Genomic DNA, 22,592 nt, shown 5'->3' with positions numbered 1-22,592 from the left:
AAAACCAGGTTCAGAGCAGAACCGGGTCCAGATCAGAACCTGGTCCAGATCAGAACCGGGTCCAGATCAAAACCGGGTCCAGATCAGAACCGGTCCAGATCAGAACCGGGTCCAGATCAGAACCGGGTCCAGAGCAGAACCGGGTCCAGAGCAGAACCGGGTCCAGAGCAGAACCGGGTCCAGATCAGAACCGGGTCCAGATCAGAACCGGGTCCAGATCAGAACCGGGTCCAGATCAGAACTGGGTCCAGATCAAAACCAGGTTCAGAGCAGAACCGGGTCCAGATCAGAACCTGGTCCAGATCAGAACCGGGTCCAGATCAAAACCGGGTCCAGATCAGAACCGGTCCAGATCAGAACCGGGTTCAGATCAGAACCGGGTCCAGATCAGAACCGGTCCAGATCAGAACCGGTCCAGATCAGAACCGGGTTCAGATCAGAACCGGGTCCAGAGCAGAACCGGGACGAGGACAGAACAGAAAAAGTGAGCAGCGTTTTGGTTCTGGACCTGGCTGCACCAGCAGGTTGGACCAAACCACTTGTCCCCAGATCAGCACTGGTTGGGCCCGGCCTGGTCTCGACCCGGTCCGGTTTCATCACCTTTAGGTTTCATTTTTAATTGATATTTCAGACATTTGGTTTCAAAAATAAAAGTATGTTGATCTGCAGGGAGAAAACAAAATGTTTTATTTATTCAAACTGGATCAAATCCAAACCGACACGAACAGAACTTCTGCTGGTTCCGATTAAAAACACAAGAAACTAAAAGATAAAAGTTTATTTTCTTTTTAACAAAAATTAGGTTAAAATCAAAAATCGAACATGAAATAAAAGCAAATTTTAAATAGAACCAGAACATCCAAACCGGGTCAGAACTTCATTAGAAGCTCCAACCAGCTTAAAGATTAGTGACGTTATAAAACAAAGCTACATGGTTCTGAAGGCCGCTCCAAACGGGTCGACCCGGTTCCGTCTCCCGGGTCGCTGCGGCGTTTCTGACCGTCTGCCAGTTCAGCCAATGAAGCAGCTTCTCTGGAGGACGGTCCAATCAGGTGCAGGGGCGGGGCTTCAGATCAGGACGCTGGACACCGGCACTCGAGTGGACCGCCCGCTCTTCGGAACCACGATGGGCTCGTCGGCTGGAACCACAACAACCATCGGTGACTCAGGAGGTTCCGGTCGGGTGGGTCTGGAGGCAGAAGGCGGGGCTCACCTGCGGGGACGTGGCTCTCCGCCCGGGTCCGGTCGCTCTCCACGAAGAGGGCGGTGGCGAGGAAGAAAGCCCCGCCCACCACGGCGACGAAGGAGCAGAGCAGCAGAGAGAGCTGCAGGGAGCGGAACCGCCACAGGAACGAGTCGGACCTCCGCAGGGAGTCGGACAGCTGGGGGAGAGAACAGCGTTAGGCTTTGACTAGGCCACTGTGAAACAAGTGGAACTGCCGGTGCGCTGCGGTTCTGCTGCAGAACCTTCTGTCTGCAGGTTCCGGTCCGGTCCGGAAGGACTCACCACTCCAATCATGTAGGGACTGCCAGCGTCGCCCAGCAGGTGAGAGACGACAATCTGCAGAGCTTCAGCTGTGGAGCGGCGGGTCGGAACCACCACGTACTGAACACAGAAACACGGGGCGAAACCGGGTCACCGACGGGTTCTCTGGTTCTGGAGAACCTCAGTCCGGTCCTGATCGGACCTGGAAAAGATTTGAGATGAAGGTTCTCACCAGCAGGATGTCGGCAACGATGGCCCAGTTCATGGACAGGAAGGTTTCTCCTAGGAAGATGAAGACCTGAGGAAGAGGAGGAGGAAGAGGAGGGAGAGGAGGTTATGATGTCTGAAACTCCAAGGATCAGATCTCGACTGACGCTGATAATCAATGATTTCTGACTGAAACGTTCATTAAACCCATTTAAACAACCAAACTGACCAGAACCGGGACCAGAACCGGGACCCACCGTGTGTGGGCTGAACTCACGTATGTGGCGGCGGTGCTTCCCTGAGCGAACACGATGGCCAGGTAGAGGAACGGCGCCGACAGCAGCAGGCCGGCGGCGCACACATACGGGTCGGCTCGGGGCGTCTTCCTCCTCAGGTGTCGACTCACCTGGACGCCGCTGAACACGCCCAGCACGCCGGTGATGACGGTGATGATGCCGAAGATCAGGCTGCGGAGGAGGAAACGGGTCAGGATTGCTGCGGGCCTGGAGGCGGCGGACGGCGAGGGGGAGGAGCCACCTCTCTGAGGAGGCGCAGTGGGCCTCGTCCGCACACGGCGCCTTCTGCCCGGAGAACACGGCGGCTCTGAACAGGAAGGTCGGCGCCCAGAGCGCCAGGGAGCCCGTCACGAACGCCACGGCCGTGAAGCCCAGAGTGGACAGGACGAAGCTCCGGCTGCACAGAGAACAGCGGTCAGCGGCGAGGCGGGCGGCGGAGCGCTCCTCCGGCTGAGGTCACCTACTTCCTGCTGAGCGCCCGCAGGTCGGTCAGCCAGCTGGTCTGGTGCAGCTCGGCCCGCGCCTCCACGGCGCCTCGCTTCGGCTCCCGGACCACGAACAGCAGCAGCAGGACGGCGATGAGGCCGAGCGCCGGCGTCACCCGCAGAGCCCAGTGCCAGTCCTGGGCCACGGCGCTGACCTGTGACCCCACGATGTAGCCCAGGCCGCTGGCAGCAGGAAGACCACACACCCACATCATTCTTCCAAAATATCAGACCTCAGAGACTCTGATCATCTATTGCTAGTAATCATCTGATTGGACCAGGACCCTGTGATGTCATCAAAAGGACCGGCCAATCACAGTGCTGAAGATAAAACCAGTTCTCGTGAATTTTCTGCCCTGAGGTTTTTATAACTTGATGACATTGATGAGCCGATGATGTTCATCATCGCAGCACTGAAACCTCCAAGAGTTTTTCTAGAACAAATTAAACTAAATCAACTTTCAGCTTTTATGAATAAATAATGATGAAAAGTTCCAGTTCCAATCGGCCACATCAAGACTCGGGAATTATTGACTTCAAGAAGCTCGAATTTCTATGCAAGCTGATTTTTCAGAGGTCAGAGGTCAGGCTACAGACGACTGACCTGCCCACAGGGATAGCGAAGTAGAAGACGGAGAGCATGCTGGTCCTCTTCTCCTTGACGTAGAGGTCTGCGATGATGGTGGGGGCGATGGTGGAGTAGCTGGCCTCGCCGACGCCGACCAGGCCTCGGGTCAGCAGCAGGGCCCAGAAATGCTGCAGCCGCAAAAACCACCGTCAGAGACCGGAGCCGGTTCTGGGACCAGCAGGTTCTGGAGCCGCTCACCTGCTGGGGGGTGAAGGAGCTGGCCAGGGTCACCACGGACCAGAAGGCGATGCCGCCGCACATGATGTACTTCCTGTTGTACCTGTCGCCAAGGTAACCAAACACAGGAGCCAGCACCATGTAGCTGCAGATAAAAACTGAAGAAAGAACCGGTTGCAGGCCCATGGAGCCGATCCAGAACCAGACCCCTTCTGCTATCTGGACCGACCCGGGTCCACAACCCTGGGCTGAACCCAGGGATCTGGACCAGAACCCGACCCCATACCGGACCAGGATCCATTTGGTTCTGGACCAGGAAAGCCGTCTCACCCGTCTGCAACAAGCCAGACTTTCCATCGTCGATCTGGAAGTAGTTCTCGATGTCCGGAAGAACTCCTGGAGGAAGGGGTCAGGGTCAGATCGTTTGTCATCTCCCGCAGGAGAAATTTGTCCAGGAAGCAAAAAACTGCAGCACAGCAACAAGGACAACCTCATCCAGAACCAACATCAGAACCGGATCAGAACCGACAGATAAACGCAAAAAATACATGAAAACACAAATGTCACATTGGCAGAACCATTTCATTCGCCTACAATCCATCCTCACCATGCTGCTCTGGGTCACCGTCTGGGCCTCCGATTAGTTAGTACAGGCCCTCTATGGGCCCCCGCCATGGGGCCCCACCATGACTGCACTAGCAGATTGTACCGCCTGCTGGGTCTCTGCCCAGCTCATAGCTTCTGACTCACATCTCCACGTTTTTGCTCAACATGTATTTTTCATTTTGTTGAATTAATTCAAAAACCCCCAAAATGTGAGATTTCCTTCCCAAAGATGAAACTGAGGAAACTTTAACTGGTGGGCAGCTCTGACTAAACTAAACTCTCCTGAAGGTTGTGAGGTTTCTGGAGGCATCCAGGTGGATCCAGAACCTCACAGAGCTGAACGGCAGTCGGTCCGGACTGAAGGAACCGGGCCGTGGGTCGGGATCGTTGTTCTGTTGATGACTCACTCCAAGCTAATGCTAGAACGACACAGCATTTGGTGGAAGCTAACGCTACAGCGCTAACGTCAATTCTAATCACATCTGAAAGCAACACCTTCATTTTGACATAATTCACAGGCTCCATGAGGCCCGTATGTTTATGTCCTGCTGTGGGTTTTAGTTTGATCTCGTCTGTTTCTGGTTTTAAATACACTGACTGGGAAAAAAGACTGGAAAGAGGAAATGGGCTTTATCCCCTTCAAAATAAGAGCATAATGAAAACTGTAGCACAGATGTGAAAACTAGTGCGCTAAATATGTTCAAAGTTAGCAAAAGTGCTAAGCTCAAATTAGCATACTGGCAGAATTGGCCACCCCTGCTGGGAATGTTGGCCGCCCTTTGAGATGTTATCCTCCTGGGAATAATCTTCCTCTCTGGAGTGTGTTGGACTTCAGATGGTTTGGATTTGACCTTTGACCCCTTCACACTTCTCTCAGGTCTTTGCTGATGCCTTTCCTCTCTGGTTTAAAAGCTTCTAGACTAAAACATTTCTGAGGATCTGACGGTGATGACCAGCAGCTCCACCTTCTTCCTGCTTCAACCAAAACAGCATAAAGTTAACTGAAATCTAGACTGGTTCCTGATCTCTGGCCCTCAGCCTAAAGGGTCAGGGGTCAGGTTTAGGGGTCTCTGCTGAGTCTGGAGCGGCCCCTACCTGCCACAGTGAAGCGGTCCATGTAGTTGAGCAGGTTGATGTAGCAGAGGATGAAGACGATGAGCCGCGCGCGGACGCCCGACACGCCGCTGGCCGCCTCCTCCGGCGCCTCGGCCTCGCTGTCGGAGGAGAAGAGCGGCGCCGAGTCGGACGAGTGCTGACCCAGAGACATGGCTGCGGCTGAGGAGAAGACAACCCATCTCACTATCTGCTGCTTTTCTGTTCCTAACATGTTTTAATTCTCCAGATCTGCCTCTAGAAAGTCTTAACTGAAAAAATAAAGAAATGTACAGTAAGAGTTAAAACAGTCGGTTCTGTCCTGAACCTCCTTCATGGACCGGTTCTGCTGAACGTCAGATCTCTGGATCCGTTGCCCCTGCAGCAGAGAAAGTCTTATAAATGCTGTCAGTAGTCATGTGACGTCTGTGAACACGAAGCCGGTTTCAGGAAGACGAGCTAAAGACGGACCTCTTCTGGCTTTTCTGACCCGACAGCAACTCAGATTAAAACAGTCGACGAGTCACCGCATGAGGAAACACTGACTAGTCAAAGCATGCACATCCAGATGTTTGCATTTCCAGAATAAGCAAAATTTCCTTCAATTCAGTCAGGTGAGCAACATCAGGTTCAGCATTTTAGAGGCTTTCCCCCCAAAACACCAGGAGACGGTGCCAACGTGTCAGTCCAGACGGTAACGGCAGAAATCAACATGGAAAAGTGAACCTCTGAGGAGGAAGCAGTTTCACCTTCATCTGTTGCTGAAAGAGGAACTAAGCTGGAAAATCTAAAACATCAGAGAGTGAAGAGCTGCAGCAGAAGAAAAGCTTAACAAAGCGACAATATCACAAGGTCATCAGCGAATGAGGAGATCCTGCCTGTTCCAGCCTCCACAAACTCCCTGATGACAGGAAGGTTCTGATTTTCTATCAGGGCTTTAAATCTGCTCCAGAAACTTTGACATGTTGACTGTTTGGAAACTGGAATAATCCAGATGCAGATTTCTATATTTGCTGACAAGACTGATGTCCTCTGTCCACAGCAGGAACACGATCCTCGTCTGGGACTAAAGGGGAAGTATTTGTTCTGTAAGATTCTGTAGAGAATCACAGTGTATTTTATTTTAAAGCGCCACATTTAGCAGAATTTCTACTGAAGATTGCTGTTTTCTGATGTACCAAACTTCATCAAAATTTAAACAGATTTTAGTATTTTTACCTCACGGAAAGTTAAATATTTACTTTTATTGACTGAAACCGGAGTTGAAACATTTCAGCACGTTTTCTTTTTAATTCGTCTCCAAAAACATCAACTAAAAACAAGGAGACATGAACCAACCCCAGACCTCATCCCCAACCTGCTGACGGTGTTTACCTGGGAGGATGAATCAGGACGGTTCTCTCTCCGTCTCCTGCTGCCGGTTTAAAATATTCCCACTGAAAGTCAGAAAAATTAATTAAAAGTCATTTTATCACCTTACAGCTAAAACTCCTCCAGAGGCTCGAAGAAAAGTGGAATCAGAGGTAAAATTGGACAGTTTTCCGCCGACGGCTTAGAAAAGTCAGTTGTTCACCGCCGCCATCATCCAGCTGAGCCAACTTCCGCTCTGAGGCTCACATGACCAGCGGGTCACGTGACCGGAACGGTTCCCTGGGAACGAAGTCAGAAAACTGACATTTATTACATTTACTGGTTACGTTTCCTGAACCGGAAAGTTCCGCGAACATTTATCCTAATGGTGCCGTGATTAAAACAGCCGCTCACAAATCCAATTAAATTATAGAATGAAAATGTATGCCGAGGCAAAATAAAACTGAACGATATCAAATGGTTAATTTACAATTTTGGTCATTACCCAGGTCCAAATAACACATTTTCAATGTTTAAATGCATCAAAAATTCAGCCTGCTGGCAAAAACTCAATATTTATATATGGGATGGCTGTGGAAGATGTAATGCGTCAAAAAAAAAGACTCCAGAGCCATTTTATTTACATCTTTTGGCAAACAGTGATTCAGAAATACAACCGTGGCAAAATAAATGAATACAATAAAAAGGTAAATTTATGAATTAATCAGAATCATTGCTGTTGAGAGATTTAGCTCTGCACCTGAATATGGAGTGAAAATAGTCTCAAAATATCTGTGCGTGTGTAAAAATATCTGTGTGTGTGTAATACTGGATTTGTAAACCTTAAAAATAAAATAAACCTTCTCCTACGTCTATACATGTTGAAAAAGTACACACAAATCACCTGGTACACACACACAAAACTGCATTTACACACAGATCCGGTTCCGAGTGCACAACTATTTCTGAGACTCATTTCACGCTTCGGGGAAGCTTCCAGATTTGTGCGTAGATGGTGCGTTTACATGCTAGTAAAAGCTGGGACATCTGAGTTTTGCTCTGAGTCTAGTGTTTTTATCCTCTGACGTTTCTCACTGTGCCAAAGTGGCAAATATGTTACTTCGTGGAAAACGGAATATATCAGCACTTCCTTATAATATCCTAAAATTATTTATAGTCATATTGTGCATTTTTGAGCGGTACAGGAGACCAAGTGGTCTGAAAAGCGACCACTAGGTGGCGGAATGGTTCGCTGGCTGGAAAAATAGCCAGGCAAACCCAGAAGAGACGGAGCGTCCCGGTGGTCTGTCCTCTGAAGTTGGAGCTAAACCTGCAGGCTTTGCCCTCCGATTATAATGAGACATGGAGTAATTATAAATGATTTCAGGTTAAGTTTTATATGTCTGGTATTTGATACTCTGCCCTCCTCATATGTTTCTGTTAGCGGGAGCTAATGTTTATGTCAGTTATGCTACGTTAGCTGTTGGGAGCTAAGCGTGGATTTTTACATCGAACTAACATATTTGCCACTTCGGCACAGTGAGAAACGTCAGAGGATAAAAACACTAGACTCAGAGCAAAACTCAGATGTCCCAGCTTTTACTAGCATGTAAACGCACCATCTACGCACAAATCTGGAAGCTTCCCCGAAGCGTGAAATGAGTCTCAGAAATAGTTGTGCACTCGGAACCGGATCTGTGTGTAAATGCAGTTTTGTGTGTGCGTACCAGGTGATTTGTGTGTACTTTTTCAACATGTATAGATGTAGGAGGTTTATTTTATTTTTAAGGTTTACAAATCCAGTATTACACACGCACAGATATTTTTACACACACAAATCTTTTTACACACGCAGATATTTTGAGACTATTTTCACTCCATACCTGAACAATTTACCAGCTAAATATCCCAACTTTGCTAAATATGCCTCCAACAATGTTCAAAGGGATTGTATCAGGTCAATGCAATAATAATAATGGAACCAGGTCTTAATTTAACTTACATTTTTGAAAAGGGACAAAAAGCAGCAGGCTAACTGCAGAGATCAGAGCTGATCACCTGAACTGAGACCAGTGCTACCGCTAACTCAGGAGCACTAATCATAAACATTAGCTATGCTAACGCTGAAGCGCTACAACACCATGGCAGTTAGCAGAAGCTAATAAAGTGCTAAATTCAATCATGTTGACACGTCACAAGGAGAAAAGAGGCTAAAAAAAAAAATCATACATCTGAATTTTTCATGGATTTATCAACCATTGTTGGTTGTTCATCAAGTCTGTAAACCTCTTTTGTTTATCATATAATTAGTACTTGCTCAAAGTTTGCTGAAAAAAGAGGAAATGAAACTGCAGCGTAAGGTCACTTCAAAATAAGAGCATGAATATAAACATTTATTTGAAGAATTAACCAAAACTTTGACAAATGTTGAGCTTTATTCAATTGAAAGTTTACAAAACAGCCAAGAAAATTAAAGCTTGAAAACTTACTTGGAAAAATTAACTTAGGGGAAGTTAAGCTAGCTAAACGTTTCTAAAGCTAGCAAAAATGCTAAGCTAATAATTAGCTCTGCTATCAGCCATTAGTGCATTTTTTCTCCACCTGGTCCTCAGCCCCCCTGCTCTGCATGTTCTAGATGAGCCTCTGTTCCAGAACAGCTGATCCAAATGACTGCAGGACCATCAGGAGCTGCAGATCCTGTTAATCACCCAGAGATACAATCCAGGTGGCAGAAGGGAAACACCTGAAACATGGAGGACAGGAGGCCTGAGGACCAGGGTGGAGAAACTGCATTAGCGGGATGTCCCCACTGGAGCAGCCCTGGTAACCATGGCAACGGCGGAGGAGCCACGGTTTCGGCACAAGAAGTGAATAAAATAATATTCAGTGAAAATGAAAGTTAGATCCAGTTTGTTTCATTCGCTAATCTTTATTTATTAACACAAACTGGTAAATGTGTGTCTTCGCTGGTCCAGTAACTTTATTATTATCCTTAGAATCAAATAAAAACCATCTGTGGAGTCGGAACCTATTGCCCAACCAACTGGACTCCAGAGGGTTTGTTGGTTTCTGAGCCCGACAGAACCGAGCCGGCGGCGAAGCTTCAGGTCCAAACTTCGATGATGTCTCCGTCCTCCAGCTCCAGCTGCGCCGCCGTCTGGCTGCCCGCCACCTTGGAGCCGTCGAAGTGGAACCGGACCGACCTGCGGGCGCCGGCGGGGAGCCGCGACAGGAACTGGGAGAACACGGAGCTCAGCGGCGCCTCCTGGTGGGGAGAGGAGGCGCTACACTGTCAGGACGCTACGGCACAGAGGATGAAGATGAGGAAGCAGAGAGGAAGAGGAGTACGAACTCTGTGGACCAAGAAGAGCTGGGAGGAAGATCTGTCTCTGCTCTGCAGCTTCAGGCTGACGCAGCTGCTGCTGCAGCTCTGCTCCTCTGCTGGCATCACCACACATTCTGGCAGCAAACAGACGGGTCAGGAGGTTCTGGTACGGGTCAGGAGGTTCTGGTACGGGTCAGGAGGTTCTGGTTAAGGTTATTGTTACAGACGCTCCGATCAGGATCTTTCTATCTCCGCACATCGCCTGGATTGGCTGTTAATTTTGTGCTTCAGGCATAAATGATTCTGTTATCTGGCAATAAATTCACATAATTTAGAGATGACACATATTTTAATATACGTCTAGAATCTGTTTTCAGCTCCTGCTGCAGCTGCTCGCTGTGAGAGCTCACCGTCTGGAGGCCGAGCGGCTCCGTCTGGGAAACATTACCGCCAGTAGCGGCGGTCCGACACCAGAACCAGAACCAGAACCAGAACCGTCTCACTCCGCAGCTCCAAGACTTGGATTATTATTGGGGTTATTTGTTTAGCTTTCTGAGCGTGATGCTAATCCGGTGAGTGTTGGTATCAATCAATCAATCAAATTTTATTTGTATAGCACATTTCAGCAGCAAGGCATTTCAAAGTGCTTTACATAATTAAAATAAAAGCAGCATGTGAGAAAGAGATTTGAAAAACATCATTAAAACGTAAACAGTGAGAAAGAGAAATAAAAAGCTGTAGAACTTTAGTTGAGACGCCGTCAACTGGGACTCCAACCCTTTGGACTTTAGTCAAAACGCCGTTTGACCAGGACTCTAACCTCTCGGACTTTTTTTTTTGTAGATAAAAACATTAAAATCACCGAAACAGTGAGAAAGAGAAAGACATTTTGAAAAAGATGTAAAAAAAAGGTAGCTGCGCTGCTCTACCTGCTGATGGACCCGGATGTCTTTTGTTCCTGCACTGATGCAGCCAAATCAATCAAGTGTTTGTTTTTAAATATCATATTAGATTCGCTGTGTTGATGCATCGTGACCTGCTTCACCCCGAGGTAATTCTCCGCCGCAACACGAAACGTCCCCAATCACTCAGCGTTAAAGTTTCTCACCACATCACAGCGTTTGTTGCTGCGCGCCTGCGCGGTGTGAAGGAAAGAGGAGATCAGCTGCAACGCAGGCTGAGAAGTGAGATACTTGTGATCGGCAACAAGAGACGGTGATCGATCACCGATCATACACTTCTTCACAGAAATCGGCCGTGAAAAACGATTATGATTGGTGGCCGATCGATCGGAACACCTCCTGATTTTTGTTCACTAAAACCAACAAAATAAACTCAGAAACGTTTTAATTAAATTTAGTTAAATCTGTAATAAACTGAGAAACCAACGATTCTAAAACTGAAACAGAAAATGCTTTGTGTTACTGATCTGATTATTGATCTGATTATTTGTGATGAGAAATTTATTGTTGTTTTTTTCCCCTCATCAGCAGCTTATGTACCGGTCCGGTCCGGTCCGGTCCACCGAGGTCATGTGACTCACCTAAGATGTCTGCGATGCCGAGGCCCAGCTGGCCCACGGTGGCGCCGGCCGGCAGCTCCAGCTCCTCCCTCAGCAGCAGCAGGCGAGGGGGCGGGACTTCCAGGATGGCGGCCAGCCGGCCCAACACCTCGCTGAGCCGGGTCGACTGGAACAGAACCGGCATAAACCGGGTCACACTTCCGGTCCATCGAACCCAAGCTGTCCTCCACAGGACCGACCCACGAACCACCGTGGATCAGGACCTGGTTCTGATCCGGACCAGGTTCTGACCTGGGTCACACCAGCAGCCTGTGACCCAGTCGTGGTTCTGGAGGACAGAGCAGCTTTGGGCCTGTTTGGTTCTGAACGTACCGGCAGCACCAGAACCTTGTGGACGTCAGTCCGGCAGCGGATCTTCAGTGGAATCTCCCGCGGCGAGTCGGACCCGTCCGCCGGGCTCATGATGATGACATCATCACTGTCGTCGGTCGGGTCAGACCTTTGGTTCCGACGGTTCCGGCGCCGACTGGTCCTCTGGTCTGGAGGCTCCGGAGACAGAACGGCGCTGACGGCTCGCAGCTTCTTGTTGATCTCACTGGACAGAGGACAGATGGCCTGAGACAGAACCAGAACCGGACAGGACCAGAACCAAACTGAACCAGAACCAGACTCACCTGATCTTCCGCCGGGCCTTGCTGGACTGCTTCTGGACCGGGCTCTCAGGCGGCGGCGGGGACGGGCAGCCAGCGTGTCCTCTGGGACAAACAGAGACGTTAGCAATGCTGCGTTAGCGTCCGGACTGAGCAGAACCGGCTGCCGTCCAACTCACAGCTGGTTCTCTGCAGGTTTGGATCGGAACCGCCCAGGTTCTGGTTCCTCCTCGGAGTCACTGAGCTCCACCACCGCTGGCCTCCGGGGGTTAAACTCCGCCCACAAGCTCTCATCACCGCCATCATCTGGTCAGAGGTTGAAGCAGCATGCGGTCAGAGAGGTGGAGCCCCCTGGTGGCCGGCAGCGCCGCTGCAGCACCTTACCTGAGCTCTCCCTCCCTCCAAGCAGGCATGCTGTGGGCTTCAGCTGCAGACTGCTGCTCACCTGGACACACAGACACAACACAGCCAATCTGGGGTCAGAACCGGGTCAGAACCGGCCAGAACTGGGTCAGAACCATCTTACCCTGCTGGAGTAGACGGGGACAGGGACAATGGCGGCGGGGTTGAGGCGTCTGCGTTTGGCTGAAGGCCGGAGGTCGCTGCTGGACACCTGAGGACATGACAGGAACTGAAGAGGTCAGAGGTCAAATCCAACCGGACCGTCAGCTGCTGAGCAGAACCTGGACCTCATGAGGACGGTTCTGATTGGCTGCTGCTCTGGAGCAGACAGATGCACCGAATGACCCCAGGAACTGGGAGTGTCGTTAAATCCCGTTTTAACATCCAGTGTCTCTGCAGGACAGAACAGATTTTATTTTCATCTACTTCTGGCCTGGTTCCATCTCTCCTGCTTTAACCCACACCGTTTTATTCCTGCTGTATCCACTTTTTATCCTGATTCTGTTGTCTTCAAGCAATAATGTCAGAGCAGCACCTGCAGCCTGGGTGGTGGAGGGATGGTGATGTGGGCTTGTTCTGCAGGTAAACCAGGAGTCAAATCTGGTCCAAACGATCCTCCAGAACAGGGCAGGGTGTAACCAACGCTGATGTTGAGGTTAAATTTCAGTTCAGGCTGATCGGAACCGAACTGCATCATGGGCCGTGAACCAGACCTTAACATGTCGGGTCCATTTAGCTGAGTTTAACCAGCATCATTTATTTCATGATTATGGAGCCAGACTGAGCCAATCAGAGCAAACCTTTAACAACCGTTATCAAATCAGAGTATGATATGTTAACATGGTAAGAAATGACATTAAACAGCCTCTGATCATCAGATAAATAGAGCATATTTTATTACTTCCTGTTTATTAGAGCCCTTAATAAAAGACACAATGTGAAAAACCCTGACTCGTTCTAGCGACGCTAATGTTCAGAGTTTGAGCATCAGAGGAAAGATTAACTCGTCTCTAAAGCTTCCCGCCTCCGTTTCTCTCCTTTGAATCATAAAGTGTTGCGCTAAAAGCCGGCAGGCCTCCCGCTGCTCGCTGGTTTTAAAAGCGGCAGCAGGTCTGTCACTCACCGTGTCCGCCATGATTGTTTCTACGCAGAGCGCCAGCTGGTGCTGCATTCACGGACTGTCGGAGAATATGATTACTACAGGATTTTACCTGATCGGCGCTGCTTTCGGGAACTAACTATATTAGCTTATCTTTAAATATTGTCGAAAAGTTCGTGTATTTTAGCACCTCGGTTTAAAATACGAAACTCATCTAATATTTAGATTCATTAGATGCAGAAGGAAATATTTCTAAGTCCAGCTTTAGTTCCTCATATAATTCAGATATTTTATAGACAAATTAAAAAAGTTTCAGTACTGAACCGTGAGCCTGTCCTTGTGCAGCACCATACCTGGGCTCCGTGTTTGTTAAAATGAATTCCTGCATTTATGCAGCGCGCCGGCGTGCCGAGATGTTCAAGAATCCCAGGTAGCCTGAAGCTACCATCAGATTACACTGACAAGCTGCAGCGCGGAAACAGAACGGTTTTTAATTTTAATAATTATTCCCACTCTTTTTTTAATTGCTGAACATTCTTGGAAAGATTTGAATTTTAAAATGAAAATCTGGACGTTTTGTGTCTGGATGGAGAATTTAGTGAAGAATCATAGTGGTTCTGGTCCACTCTTCCTCCAGACTCTGAGACCTTAAGGTTCAGGTGTTCTGACCATAGACATAATATAAGGATAGACCCTCATGGACCGCTCTCGCCTATTGTCGCTGACGAGATTTAGGGCGGCCATCTTGGAGCGGTCCACCACTCCACTCAGCGTTATGTGTTTAGCAGCACAATGACGTATCAGCGCATTTAATCGATCATAACACACTTTCTGTTACTGTAAACCAATTCAAACATCTATCAAAGCAACATTTATAAACAATTGTATTTTTTAAGTATGTTTTTAATACATAGTTCATCATATTTAAATATGCTTAGTGGCTATAACAATATAATAGGAATGGAATATTATGATATCGATGTATGAAGAGCATATTACAAAGCACACAGCCGTTCATAATTTATTTAATAAATTATTTAGTAATATCAATATATATTTATATACCTATACAAATACTAATAAATAAAGATTAATAATGGCACAAATAAATAATGATTAATACTGAATAATATATATAGATATAAACATGTGTATATATGTAATATGTTTTTCAGCCGACTAGTCCAAAATCCAGTGAGATCCATCCGTGCTGCAGTGAATCCGTCTCTCTTTATAGATTTCTCCCTCTTCTTCCTCACATCGTGTCTTTAGGAAACCTTCAAAACAAAAACTGAAGATTTAGGATGTATCTTACTTTGACAGAGTGAAAGAATATAAATAATAGTCTTTACCACCTGTGTAAACTTTGCCGGTGAATGTTATAACACATAATATAAGTTTTATAATATGTGTTATATTGTTTCATTTCTAATATAGGCCCTTGTGTCAGATAATCTAAGTCAATGTTAGAGAATAATTATTTTTTTTAGATTAACAGAATCTCAGTTAGCCTTCATAGCGGGGCTGAACCCGTATTACACCAAGCACTGTAGCTAATATTAGCTGGTATCTCGCCGGTGGACATAAATACAGTAAAGTAATATTCTAATCACAATATATACACAATAATATGTCCATCTTACTTGTGAAATGTTGTCTGTGGAGCCCTCACATCAATAATCCATCGATCCGAACAACAATATCCCTCAGTGCTGAGGCATCTTCTGCTGTTTGGATTGAGCAAAGTAGGAGGGTATACCGCTCCAAGATGGCCGCCGTATTTCCTGCGCCGGAGCGGCCAATGCGGGTCTACTCTTATATTATGTCTACAGGTGCTGGTCATAAAATTAGAATATTGTGATAAAGTTCATTATTTTCCATAATGTCATGATAAAAATTAAACTGTCATATATTTTAGATTCATTGCACACCAACTGAAATATTTCAGGTCTTTTATTGTTTTAATTTTGATGATTTTGGCAAACAGCTCATGAAAACCCAAAATCCCTGTCTCAAAAAATTAGAATATTATGAAAAGGTTCTCTGAACGAGCAATAAAAATAATCATCTGAATCAACAAAGTAACTAAACACCTGAAAAAGATTCCTGAGGCCTTTAAAAACTCCCAGCCTGGTGCATTACTCAAAACCGCAATCATGGGTCAGACTGCTGACCTGACTGCTGTCCAGAAGGCCATCACTGACATCCTCAAGCAAGAGGGTGAGAAACAGAAAGAAATTTCTGAACGAATCGGCTGTTTGCAGAGTGTTATATCAAGGCACCTCAGTGGGAAGTCAGTAGGAAGGAAAAAGTGTGGCAGAAAACGCTGCACAACGAGAAGAGGTGACCGGACCCTGAGGAAGATTGTGGAGAAGGGCCGATTCCAGACCTTGGGGGAAGCAGTGGACTGAGTCTGGAGTAGAAACATCCAGAGCCACTGTGCACAGGCGTGTGCAGGAAATGGGCTACAGGTGCCGCATTCCCCAGGTCAAAGGTCAAGCCACTTTTGAACCAGAAACAGCGGCAGAAGCGCCTGACCTGGGCTACAGAGAAGCAGCACTTTGGACCACTGTTGTTCAGTGGTCCAAAGTACTTTTTTCGGATGAAAGCAAACCGGCCCATACGGTTCTGATGTCTCTGGTTCTGCGGTGGGACAGCTGGAGCTCGTGTTGGACCTGAAGGTCTGTTTCCAGTTCTGATCCAAACCCAGTGAAAATGAAATGGATTTTTATTGAAAATCCTCTCCATGTTGCAGTTGTCCCTCCTGTTTTGCATTTTTTCCTTCCACTCAACTTCCTCTGAATACCGTTGGACACAGCTGTGTGAAGAACCAGAGCTTTAGTGGCTTCCCGCCTGCTGGTCGGTCTTCTCCATGACGGTTTCCCAACTTTTCTGTCAATAATTAGTGTTGTTCTGATGTCGAGAAAAAGTCGACGCTGAAACACGAGTTTCTGAACTGAATCAGCAAAATAATTAGAAATGAATTTTATTCAGAATCTTCTTCTGTTGGTATTATGTACAAAAGTTAATCATGGGAAATATTAACTTAAAAACAAAGAAACTTAAGAAGCAGCTCCTGTAGAGACGACCTCCTGATGAACTTATTTATTTAAAATGTTTAATATGAAAACATCAGAAAGCTTCACTGCAGACATGAGAACAAAGTTTCATCAGGACACTTTGTGCAACAATTTACATGTAAATAAAAGTGACTCTGCCCTGCAGTTCCTGCACTGGCCAGCAGGTGATGCTCCACGGAAACGTTGAGTTTGTTCCATCACCTGCAGCCTCACTTCTTCTTGTTCTCCTTGCAGGCCACCACGTAACGCTGCGCCACGTTGAGCGGCGGGGAGTATCCGTCGGCGTACGACGTGTCCTCGAACAGAACCGAGTAGTCGTCCTGCGGCTGCACACAGACACACCCTGACGTCAGCTGGCGCTCCGCATCGCCCCACTGCGCGTCACACCTGAGCTCAGCGGCTCAGAGTTTACATAATCTGCTGCAGGAAAACATTTCACACCTCGAACTGCTTCCACCTGGAGGTCATTTAAAGGGCCAGCGCTACGTTCTGAGGCACATGCCGCCATTTTAGAGTATGATGTGGTAACTGTTACCTTCAGTTGGTATAAACATATATTTTTATATGTGCATATACACACATCTAACACGACTTTAAAGAAATTTGACTTCCCAGTTGAACGTGTTGAAATTGGGCGTCTGTCTCTTTAAGAAGCTCCTGCTCTTTGCCATGGAGATGAAAGGCTTCCTCAAACATGAAAGAATCATTCTGATGTTCTAACTTTATAACAAGATCAAAAACATTTAGGTGATGCTGGCCCTTTAACAGCCATTACACTGGTGTGACTGGTTTCCTGGGCACGGTGCGGGAGGCTCACCCTGTGCGGCGGCGTGTGGATCAGGGCGCGGTAGAAGCAGGTGGTCTGCGGGTAGAGGGCCAGAACCAGCTGGTCCTTGCTGAACAGCGCCTCCGGGTCGGTCTCCGGGTTGGCCTTCCACTGAGGCAGAGGGATGATCCTCCGGCGGCTCAGCGTGTGCCTCCTGCTGGGAACCACAGCCGCCGTCAGGGAGCCGCTCAGAAACGTTTGACAGCAATTTCACATTTAAACTAGATGTGTGCCGATCGATCGGCCATCGATCATAATCGTGAAGTCTCTTGTTGCCGATCACTAAAACCGATCGTATCACCGCAGCCTGTCTGTGCAGCTCATCTCGTTCCTTCTCACTGCGCAGCAACAAATCCTGTCGTGTGGAACTTGAACGCTCAGTGAACGGGGAGGTTTGCGTGTTGCAGCGGAAAATTACCTCGGGAGTGAAGCAGTTAAAATGCATCAACACAACGAGTCCAACGTGGCATTTACAGTGACGGCCGGTGAGGTTCATGGCTGCTGAGGCTTAATCAAAATCATAAGACACCCTGCATGTTATTGTTTACATACGGAAATTTCGCGCATGAAGGGCAGAAAAATATACATTCACATGTCATCCATAACCGCGCTGCCACGGTAGAATAACTGTTAACTCAATCAAACTTGGAAATACAGATATTATTAATTTAGTGCTAAAACCGCTGAAGTGCAACTCAAAACCACCTTTCTCTCTGTATCGGCCAAACTGCACGCAGACTCGTTGCGTGTAGCTTCACTTATTAGCTCCATCATGGCGCGCTAGCTCGCTGTTACCGTCTCTTACTCTGCAGTTGTGGAGTCACAGTGTCTGGGATCATGAGCGCCCCCTGCCATGAGGCCAGAGAACTGCCTGCCTCACCTGGAGTCTGTTTTCTGCTATTTCTGTAACGAAACACGTTACACACAGAGCTGGTGACAACAAACACTGTACATTATATACATAGGCTAAATTATGAAAAATCAGTTCATATATTAAATGTTTTTGGCTATTTTATTGGTGACATACAGGCAGGAGGACCTGCTCTCATCCAGAGGTTGATCAGTCCAGGTGAGGCTCAGCTCACTGCTGCCTCACCTGCTGAGCTTCTGAGTATGTGAATGCGAAAATTCAACGATTTTGAAGGAAAAAAAAATCAAAATTGTTAAAGCTAAATGAAAAATAAATGCTTCACAGTACAAAACACAGGATGAAAATAGCAATATAAATTATCTTATTATATTATTCTTCCATGATGTCATCATGTCACTGGGTATTTAAAAAACAAACACTTGACGGAGTTTGGCTACATCGAGGCTCAATGCAGGAAAAAAGTACATCCGGATTGGCCAGACAGCCCAGCTACCAACACTCACCCGGATTAGCATGACGGTCAGAAAGCTAAACAAATAACCTGGAAAATAATTCAAGTCTTTGAGCTGCGGAGTGAGACGCTGGTTCTGCTGTCGCTGTTGGACCGCCGCTACTGGTAGTAATATTTCACAGACGTAGCGCCGCTCAAGCTCCACCCGACAGTGAACTCTCACACCGAACAGCTGCTTAAAGCTGCACCATGTAACTTAAAAAAAAGATTTTAGATATGTATTAAAATATGTCTATTATGTCCAAATTAGGTGAATTAATTGCCAGATAATTTTTCCATATTGCAAGATAACATATTTATACCTAAAGCGAAAAATTGACAGCCATTCCAGGTGATCGGCGGAGATCGGCCTCATGGATGATCGGTATCGGAATCGGCAGCAAAAAACCTGATCGGAGCGTCTCTAATTTAAACCGATTCTAAAATCTACAGACAGAAGAAAAAGGAGCAGATTGTAGATTTCCTTCAGTGGTCCAGTTCATTACTGCAACATGTGCTAAATAACTCCCAATGCTGCACCGATGCATGATGGGAAACCTGACTTCAAGCTGCTCACCACAGACCTGGACATCAAGCCAGGCAGGAGCAGAAATACTGCCACCTGCAGGTGGGAGTCAGCATCACTTACAATTTGCTATAAACTCAGAACAATGCATTAGCGTGAAAATGATGGGATCTCATGACCTGATGTTAATTTCCCTGAAAACTGGAACGACTGCAGAGATCTGCTCTCTGATTGGACGATTCCAGAGATTCTGGAGGTTCTGGTCCGGTTTGAACCCGGACCAGAACCAAAAACCAACTCACTCTTTTCCTTCTTCATCGATGTCGTCCACTTCATACCTGCAGAGAGAGCAGAGCAGGAGAAGCTGAGCTGATTGCAGACCAACATGGTGTCTGGATAAACCGGGCTGGACCGAGCCGGACCGGACCGGACTGGACTGGAGCTCACTTGTTGGTGGAGTGGTTGTAGCTGACCACCTCTGCCAGGATCCACTGCTCGTCTCCATCCACAGCCTTCACCCGAGCCGCCACCTTGTCGCCCTGCTTGGCCACGTAGTCACTGCTGGCCGGGATGGCACCGCACAGAGGAGGGGGGCTGGGGAGGCCCAGAGAGGCCGGAGGTCAGAGGTCAAATCAGCCACAGTTAGTTGAAACAATCAACTTTATCTGAGAAACATTTGATTCAGACATAAAACAAGATGGAAGAAACACTGGAGGCTAGTTAGCATCAGGGTCAAAACATTTTCTCTGACAGATCAGAACTGACTGTTACAAAGACTGACAGACGCAGCAAAATCACTAAAACATTGATGTGATTTCACTTTGTTGCTCTGGCTCAGGGGTCCCCAAGCTACGGCCCGCGGGCCGGATCCGGCCCGCCACGTCATTTGGTCCGGCCCCCTGAACAATGCCGGATCCGGCCCGCCTCCTCATACCAGAGAGCATTCAGTGTTTTTTTTCATATATTGTATTTTCCGGTTTATATGTGGATTTTTCTTCAACCACCAGGGGGGCTCTTGAGCAGATGTGAAACTAACTTTCCCTCAATGGAATATATACTAGTCAGTCCCAGTCACCGTTTCACTCACGGTTTTTTCCATTTGCTTTCTGGGTAAAAATCTATCTAAAAGCACGAATGTGTCGTCGCCCCCATCCCCCCCCCACCCCCCGCTCGACAGTTTCAAAGACAGAACAGCCCTTCGTTCCTTCCCCCCCCCCCTCCCCCCGCCGTCGACAAGAATTTTCTAAGGTTTCTTTCTCCAAAACCTAAGACCGGCCCCCGACCAGAGAAAGGAACAGCTATGTGGCCCTCGCAGGAAAAAGTTTGGGGACCCCTGCTCTAGCTAATGATGTTAGCTCTAGATCTAGATGATGTTAGATCTAACTAATGGTGTTAGTTCTAGCTCATGGTGTTAGCTCATGCTAATGCCATTAAGGATCAGTCCCAGAAGTCCAGAACAAGGTCAGGGGAAGCAACAACAGGGAAAGTTCTGGATCTGGATCCACCAGCCAGTACCTCTCTCCAGGTTTGCCGATCCACAGCGGAAGCGTCATGGCCGACTGCTGCAGCAGCGTCATCAGGACGCCACGCCTCATGGTCTTCCTGGGGGGGTCGCTGTCGCTGTAAACTCCAGCCATCTTAGCAGCTGAGGAGCAAAAACACACAGCGCTGCTGAGGATGAGATCTGGCACCAGGAGATCCGATCCTCACTGGAAGAGGAAGAGGACCTACCGATCCGCCGCTCCTCTAGCAGAGACTTGATCTCAGCGATCTTATCCAGAGCGTGACGCAGGATGCTGCAGCAGGGAGACGGAGAACAGCTGCATCAGCAGGAGATTCACCAGATTCACCAAACTACAGGAAATGTTTCACCTGCACTCAGCCTCTGCATCGGCTTTCGCTGTGGTGTACAGGCCCCTGAGCTTGGTGCGGTAGTATGGAGACGCTGCAGGAGACAGAGGACAGGTTAGCAACACCTAATGTTCCTATGGAAACCAATCACAGCCAGTCAGGCTCCTCTTTTCAGGCCGCAACGCTTCCCAAGAGAAGTGGAGGCAAAGTGAAGTCAGGATGAGCAAAATGAGAGCAGAAGATCCTGAGACCCTGAAGGTCCTGGAGGAACAGCTTCAGCTGGCCAGCAGTGACCCCTCAGACAGAAGGGTCAGAGGTCCAAGGAAAAACTTTCTTGAACAGCGTTGCAGCCTGAAACGTGGGAGTGGAAGGACATCAGCTCCGGTTAACGGTGGACTGCTGGCCTCCATCTTGCTCCCACATGAAGCCTGAGTCAACATGGCGGCGGCGGCCTGACTGACTCTTGTTCTCCGTCTGCATCCTCTCGTGGGTCTTCTGGATGTTCAGCAGATTGTGTTCGCTGCGTGACCTCTCCTCCTGAAACAGTAAACAGGAGCTTCATTCGCCCTGCTCCTCCAGGCTCCTGCCAGGTGAGCAGGCAGCTCCGGCCGAACTCACCTGAGTCTGTTTGATGAGCTGGTGGAGCTCAGTGAGCAGCTCAGCGATCTTCGTATCCGCTGACATGTTGCTCCTGCTGGGTCAGACAGAGAGGAGGTCCGCTGCAGCTCCACTCTGACCTCCGGATGGAAACTTTGGTTGTTTTGTGACAGAAACGAGCAGCAGATGAGTTTTTCTGAACCAGTCGTCTCTCAGCTACTTGCTGCTCAGCAGGCTGGATTTTCTCTCTTCGTTTATTACATGAAAACTTAAACTTTTCCTGTTTTAGTTTTCGTTTAAACGCATTGATCTCAGCATGGAAGGACAGAGGTCAGTCGTCTTTTTGGGGAAAACTCCGCCTAGATTAGCGGGTCTGCAGCACATTTTATTAATATTACATTATTTATACTCTAACTGACCTCTAGTTATTAATGTTTCCGTTCTTTCCAGAATAAAACAAACATAAAACAATATTTTAACCCAAGATGAGGTCAAACATTGATATAATATTCTAGTCTTTGGCCTAAAGTCGCTCTGAGGGAATTTAGAGGCCGAATAAAAGTCCGAAATGTTTAAAACTTAACGAGCCGATATGAAATTAGCAGCAGCTGTTCGTGTTTAATCACATAATAATCTCAACTCCGCAGATTCTACATAAATATGATAATATAAAACATTAGTAACATTGATATATTTTCAGATTATTTATGAGAAAGCTTCTAAAACACTCACCAAGCAGATTTGTTTATGTGTTTACGAGCCACGAGCTAACCTCGGATTAGCATCTATTTCTTCTTTTGGGGTGTTGGGTTCAAAATGCCAACAGCGCCACCACTCCTCCGTCAGGTCAGAGTTGGTAAATGTCTTAATTTCATGAAACTTCATGTCAGCGCCGTTTCCTCTGCGCATAGGACGATTACTTATTCAAATTAAATAGGAATGATTAATCTAAGTCATATCATAAAAGCAGTATTGTACATTTCAATTTTATACACATTCAGGTGCATATTAAAGGTTATCATGCAA

The 22,592-nt window shown here is 47.4% G+C and overlaps 3 protein-coding genes across 6 annotated transcripts; all 3 read right to left on the bottom strand.

The window, feature by feature from the left end:
* Positions 1 to 664: 664 nt before the first annotated feature.
* On the bottom strand, positions 665 to 6,608 carry spns1 (SPNS lysolipid transporter 1, lysophospholipid). 2 transcript variants are annotated; one of them, XM_088007852.1, is made up of 12 exons: positions 6,458 to 6,608; positions 4,981 to 5,160; positions 3,610 to 3,675; positions 3,301 to 3,437; positions 3,079 to 3,230; positions 2,454 to 2,657; positions 2,231 to 2,386; positions 1,971 to 2,160; positions 1,719 to 1,784; positions 1,508 to 1,606; positions 1,214 to 1,382; positions 665 to 1,139 (listed from the first exon to the last, which is right to left on the bottom strand). In XM_088007852.1, the coding sequence occupies exons 2-12, from the start codon at positions 5,150 to 5,152 to the stop codon at positions 1,069 to 1,071; spliced, it is 1,482 nt and encodes a 493-aa protein (XP_087863978.1). In that variant the 5' UTR covers positions 5,153 to 5,160; positions 6,458 to 6,608; the 3' UTR covers positions 665 to 1,068. The 2 variants fall into 2 exon arrangements, with proteins under 2 accessions (XP_087863978.1, XP_014827653.2); XM_014972167.2 differs by having other exon boundaries at positions 6,352 to 6,595.
* Positions 6,609 to 8,743: 2,135 nt separating this feature from the next.
* Positions 8,744 to 13,397, bottom strand: nfatc2ip (nuclear factor of activated T cells 2 interacting protein). 2 transcript variants are annotated; one of them, XM_088007850.1, is made up of 9 exons: positions 13,350 to 13,397; positions 12,351 to 12,437; positions 12,209 to 12,269; positions 12,004 to 12,130; positions 11,849 to 11,929; positions 11,547 to 11,769; positions 11,196 to 11,340; positions 9,680 to 9,835; positions 8,744 to 9,592 (listed from the first exon to the last, which is right to left on the bottom strand). In XM_088007850.1, the coding sequence occupies exons 1-9, from the start codon at positions 13,395 to 13,397 to the stop codon at positions 9,264 to 9,266; spliced, it is 1,257 nt and encodes a 418-aa protein (XP_087863976.1). In that variant the 3' UTR covers positions 8,744 to 9,263. The 2 variants fall into 2 exon arrangements, with proteins under 2 accessions (XP_087863976.1, XP_087863977.1); XM_088007851.1 differs by having other exon boundaries at positions 9,237 to 9,592; positions 9,680 to 9,786.
* A 3,018-nt stretch (positions 13,398 to 16,415) lies between these two features.
* On the bottom strand, positions 16,416 to 22,406 carry sgf29 (SAGA complex associated factor 29). Of its 2 annotated transcripts, none has more exons than XM_088007849.1 (10): positions 22,299 to 22,406; positions 21,588 to 21,719; positions 21,431 to 21,506; positions 20,991 to 21,063; positions 20,850 to 20,914; positions 20,634 to 20,763; positions 19,566 to 19,712; positions 19,421 to 19,456; positions 17,223 to 17,388; positions 16,416 to 16,731 (listed from the first exon to the last, which is right to left on the bottom strand). In XM_088007849.1, the coding sequence occupies exons 2-10, from the start codon at positions 21,651 to 21,653 to the stop codon at positions 16,615 to 16,617; spliced, it is 876 nt and encodes a 291-aa protein (XP_087863975.1). In that variant the 5' UTR covers positions 21,654 to 21,719; positions 22,299 to 22,406; the 3' UTR covers positions 16,416 to 16,614. The 2 variants fall into 2 exon arrangements, with proteins under 2 accessions (XP_087863975.1, XP_014827655.1); XM_014972169.2 differs by having other exon boundaries at positions 17,223 to 17,385; positions 22,299 to 22,405.
* Between the last annotated feature and the right edge of the window lie 186 nt (positions 22,407 to 22,592).

The sequence above is a fragment of the Poecilia mexicana genome, unplaced genomic scaffold (genome assembly GCF_051168715.1).
Source record: "Poecilia mexicana isolate PSO_F unplaced genomic scaffold, ASM5116871v1 scaffold_8, whole genome shotgun sequence".
NCBI classification, from domain to species: domain Eukaryota; kingdom Metazoa; phylum Chordata; class Actinopteri; order Cyprinodontiformes; family Poeciliidae; genus Poecilia; species Poecilia mexicana.
Note: the sequence above shows the minus strand (reverse complement) of the source record. Positions and strands in the feature narration are given on the sequence as shown.

Bases quoted from the DNA above. Each gene is read 5' to 3' on its own strand.
- spns1 (XM_088007852.1), bottom strand. From the start codon at position 5,152: ATGTCTCTGGGTCAGCACTCGTCCGACTCGGCGCCGCTCTTCTCCTCC. The intron at 3,676-4,980 runs GTAGGGGCCGCT...CCCTTCCTCCAG, and splicing joins GGACCGCTTCACTGTGGCAG to GAGTTCTTCCGGACATCGAG. The intron at 1,785-1,970 runs GTGAGTTCAGCC...CCTCTTCCTCAG, and splicing joins GAAGCACCGCCGCCACATAC to GTCTTCATCTTCCTAGGAGA.
- nfatc2ip (XM_088007850.1), bottom strand. From the start codon at position 13,397: ATGCAGCACCAGCTGGCGCTCTGCGTAGAAACAATCATGGCGGACACG. The intron at 12,270-12,350 runs GTAAGATGGTTC...CTGTGTGTCCAG, and splicing joins TCCCCGTCTACTCCAGCAGG to GTGAGCAGCAGTCTGCAGCT. The intron at 9,593-9,679 runs GTTCGTACTCCT...TCTCCCCACCAG, and splicing joins AGCTCTTCTTGGTCCACAGA to GAGGCGCCGCTGAGCTCCGT.
- sgf29 (XM_088007849.1), bottom strand. From the start codon at position 21,653: ATGTCAGCGGATACGAAGATCGCTGAGCTGCTCACTGAGCTCCACCAG. The intron at 19,713-20,633 runs GTACTGGCTGGT...GGGCCTCCCCAG, and splicing joins ATCGGCAAACCTGGAGAGAG to CCCCCCTCCTCTGTGCGGTG. The intron at 16,732-17,222 runs GTGAGCCTCCCG...GTCTGTGTGCAG, and splicing joins TCCACACGCCGCCGCACAGG to CCGCAGGACGACTACTCGGT.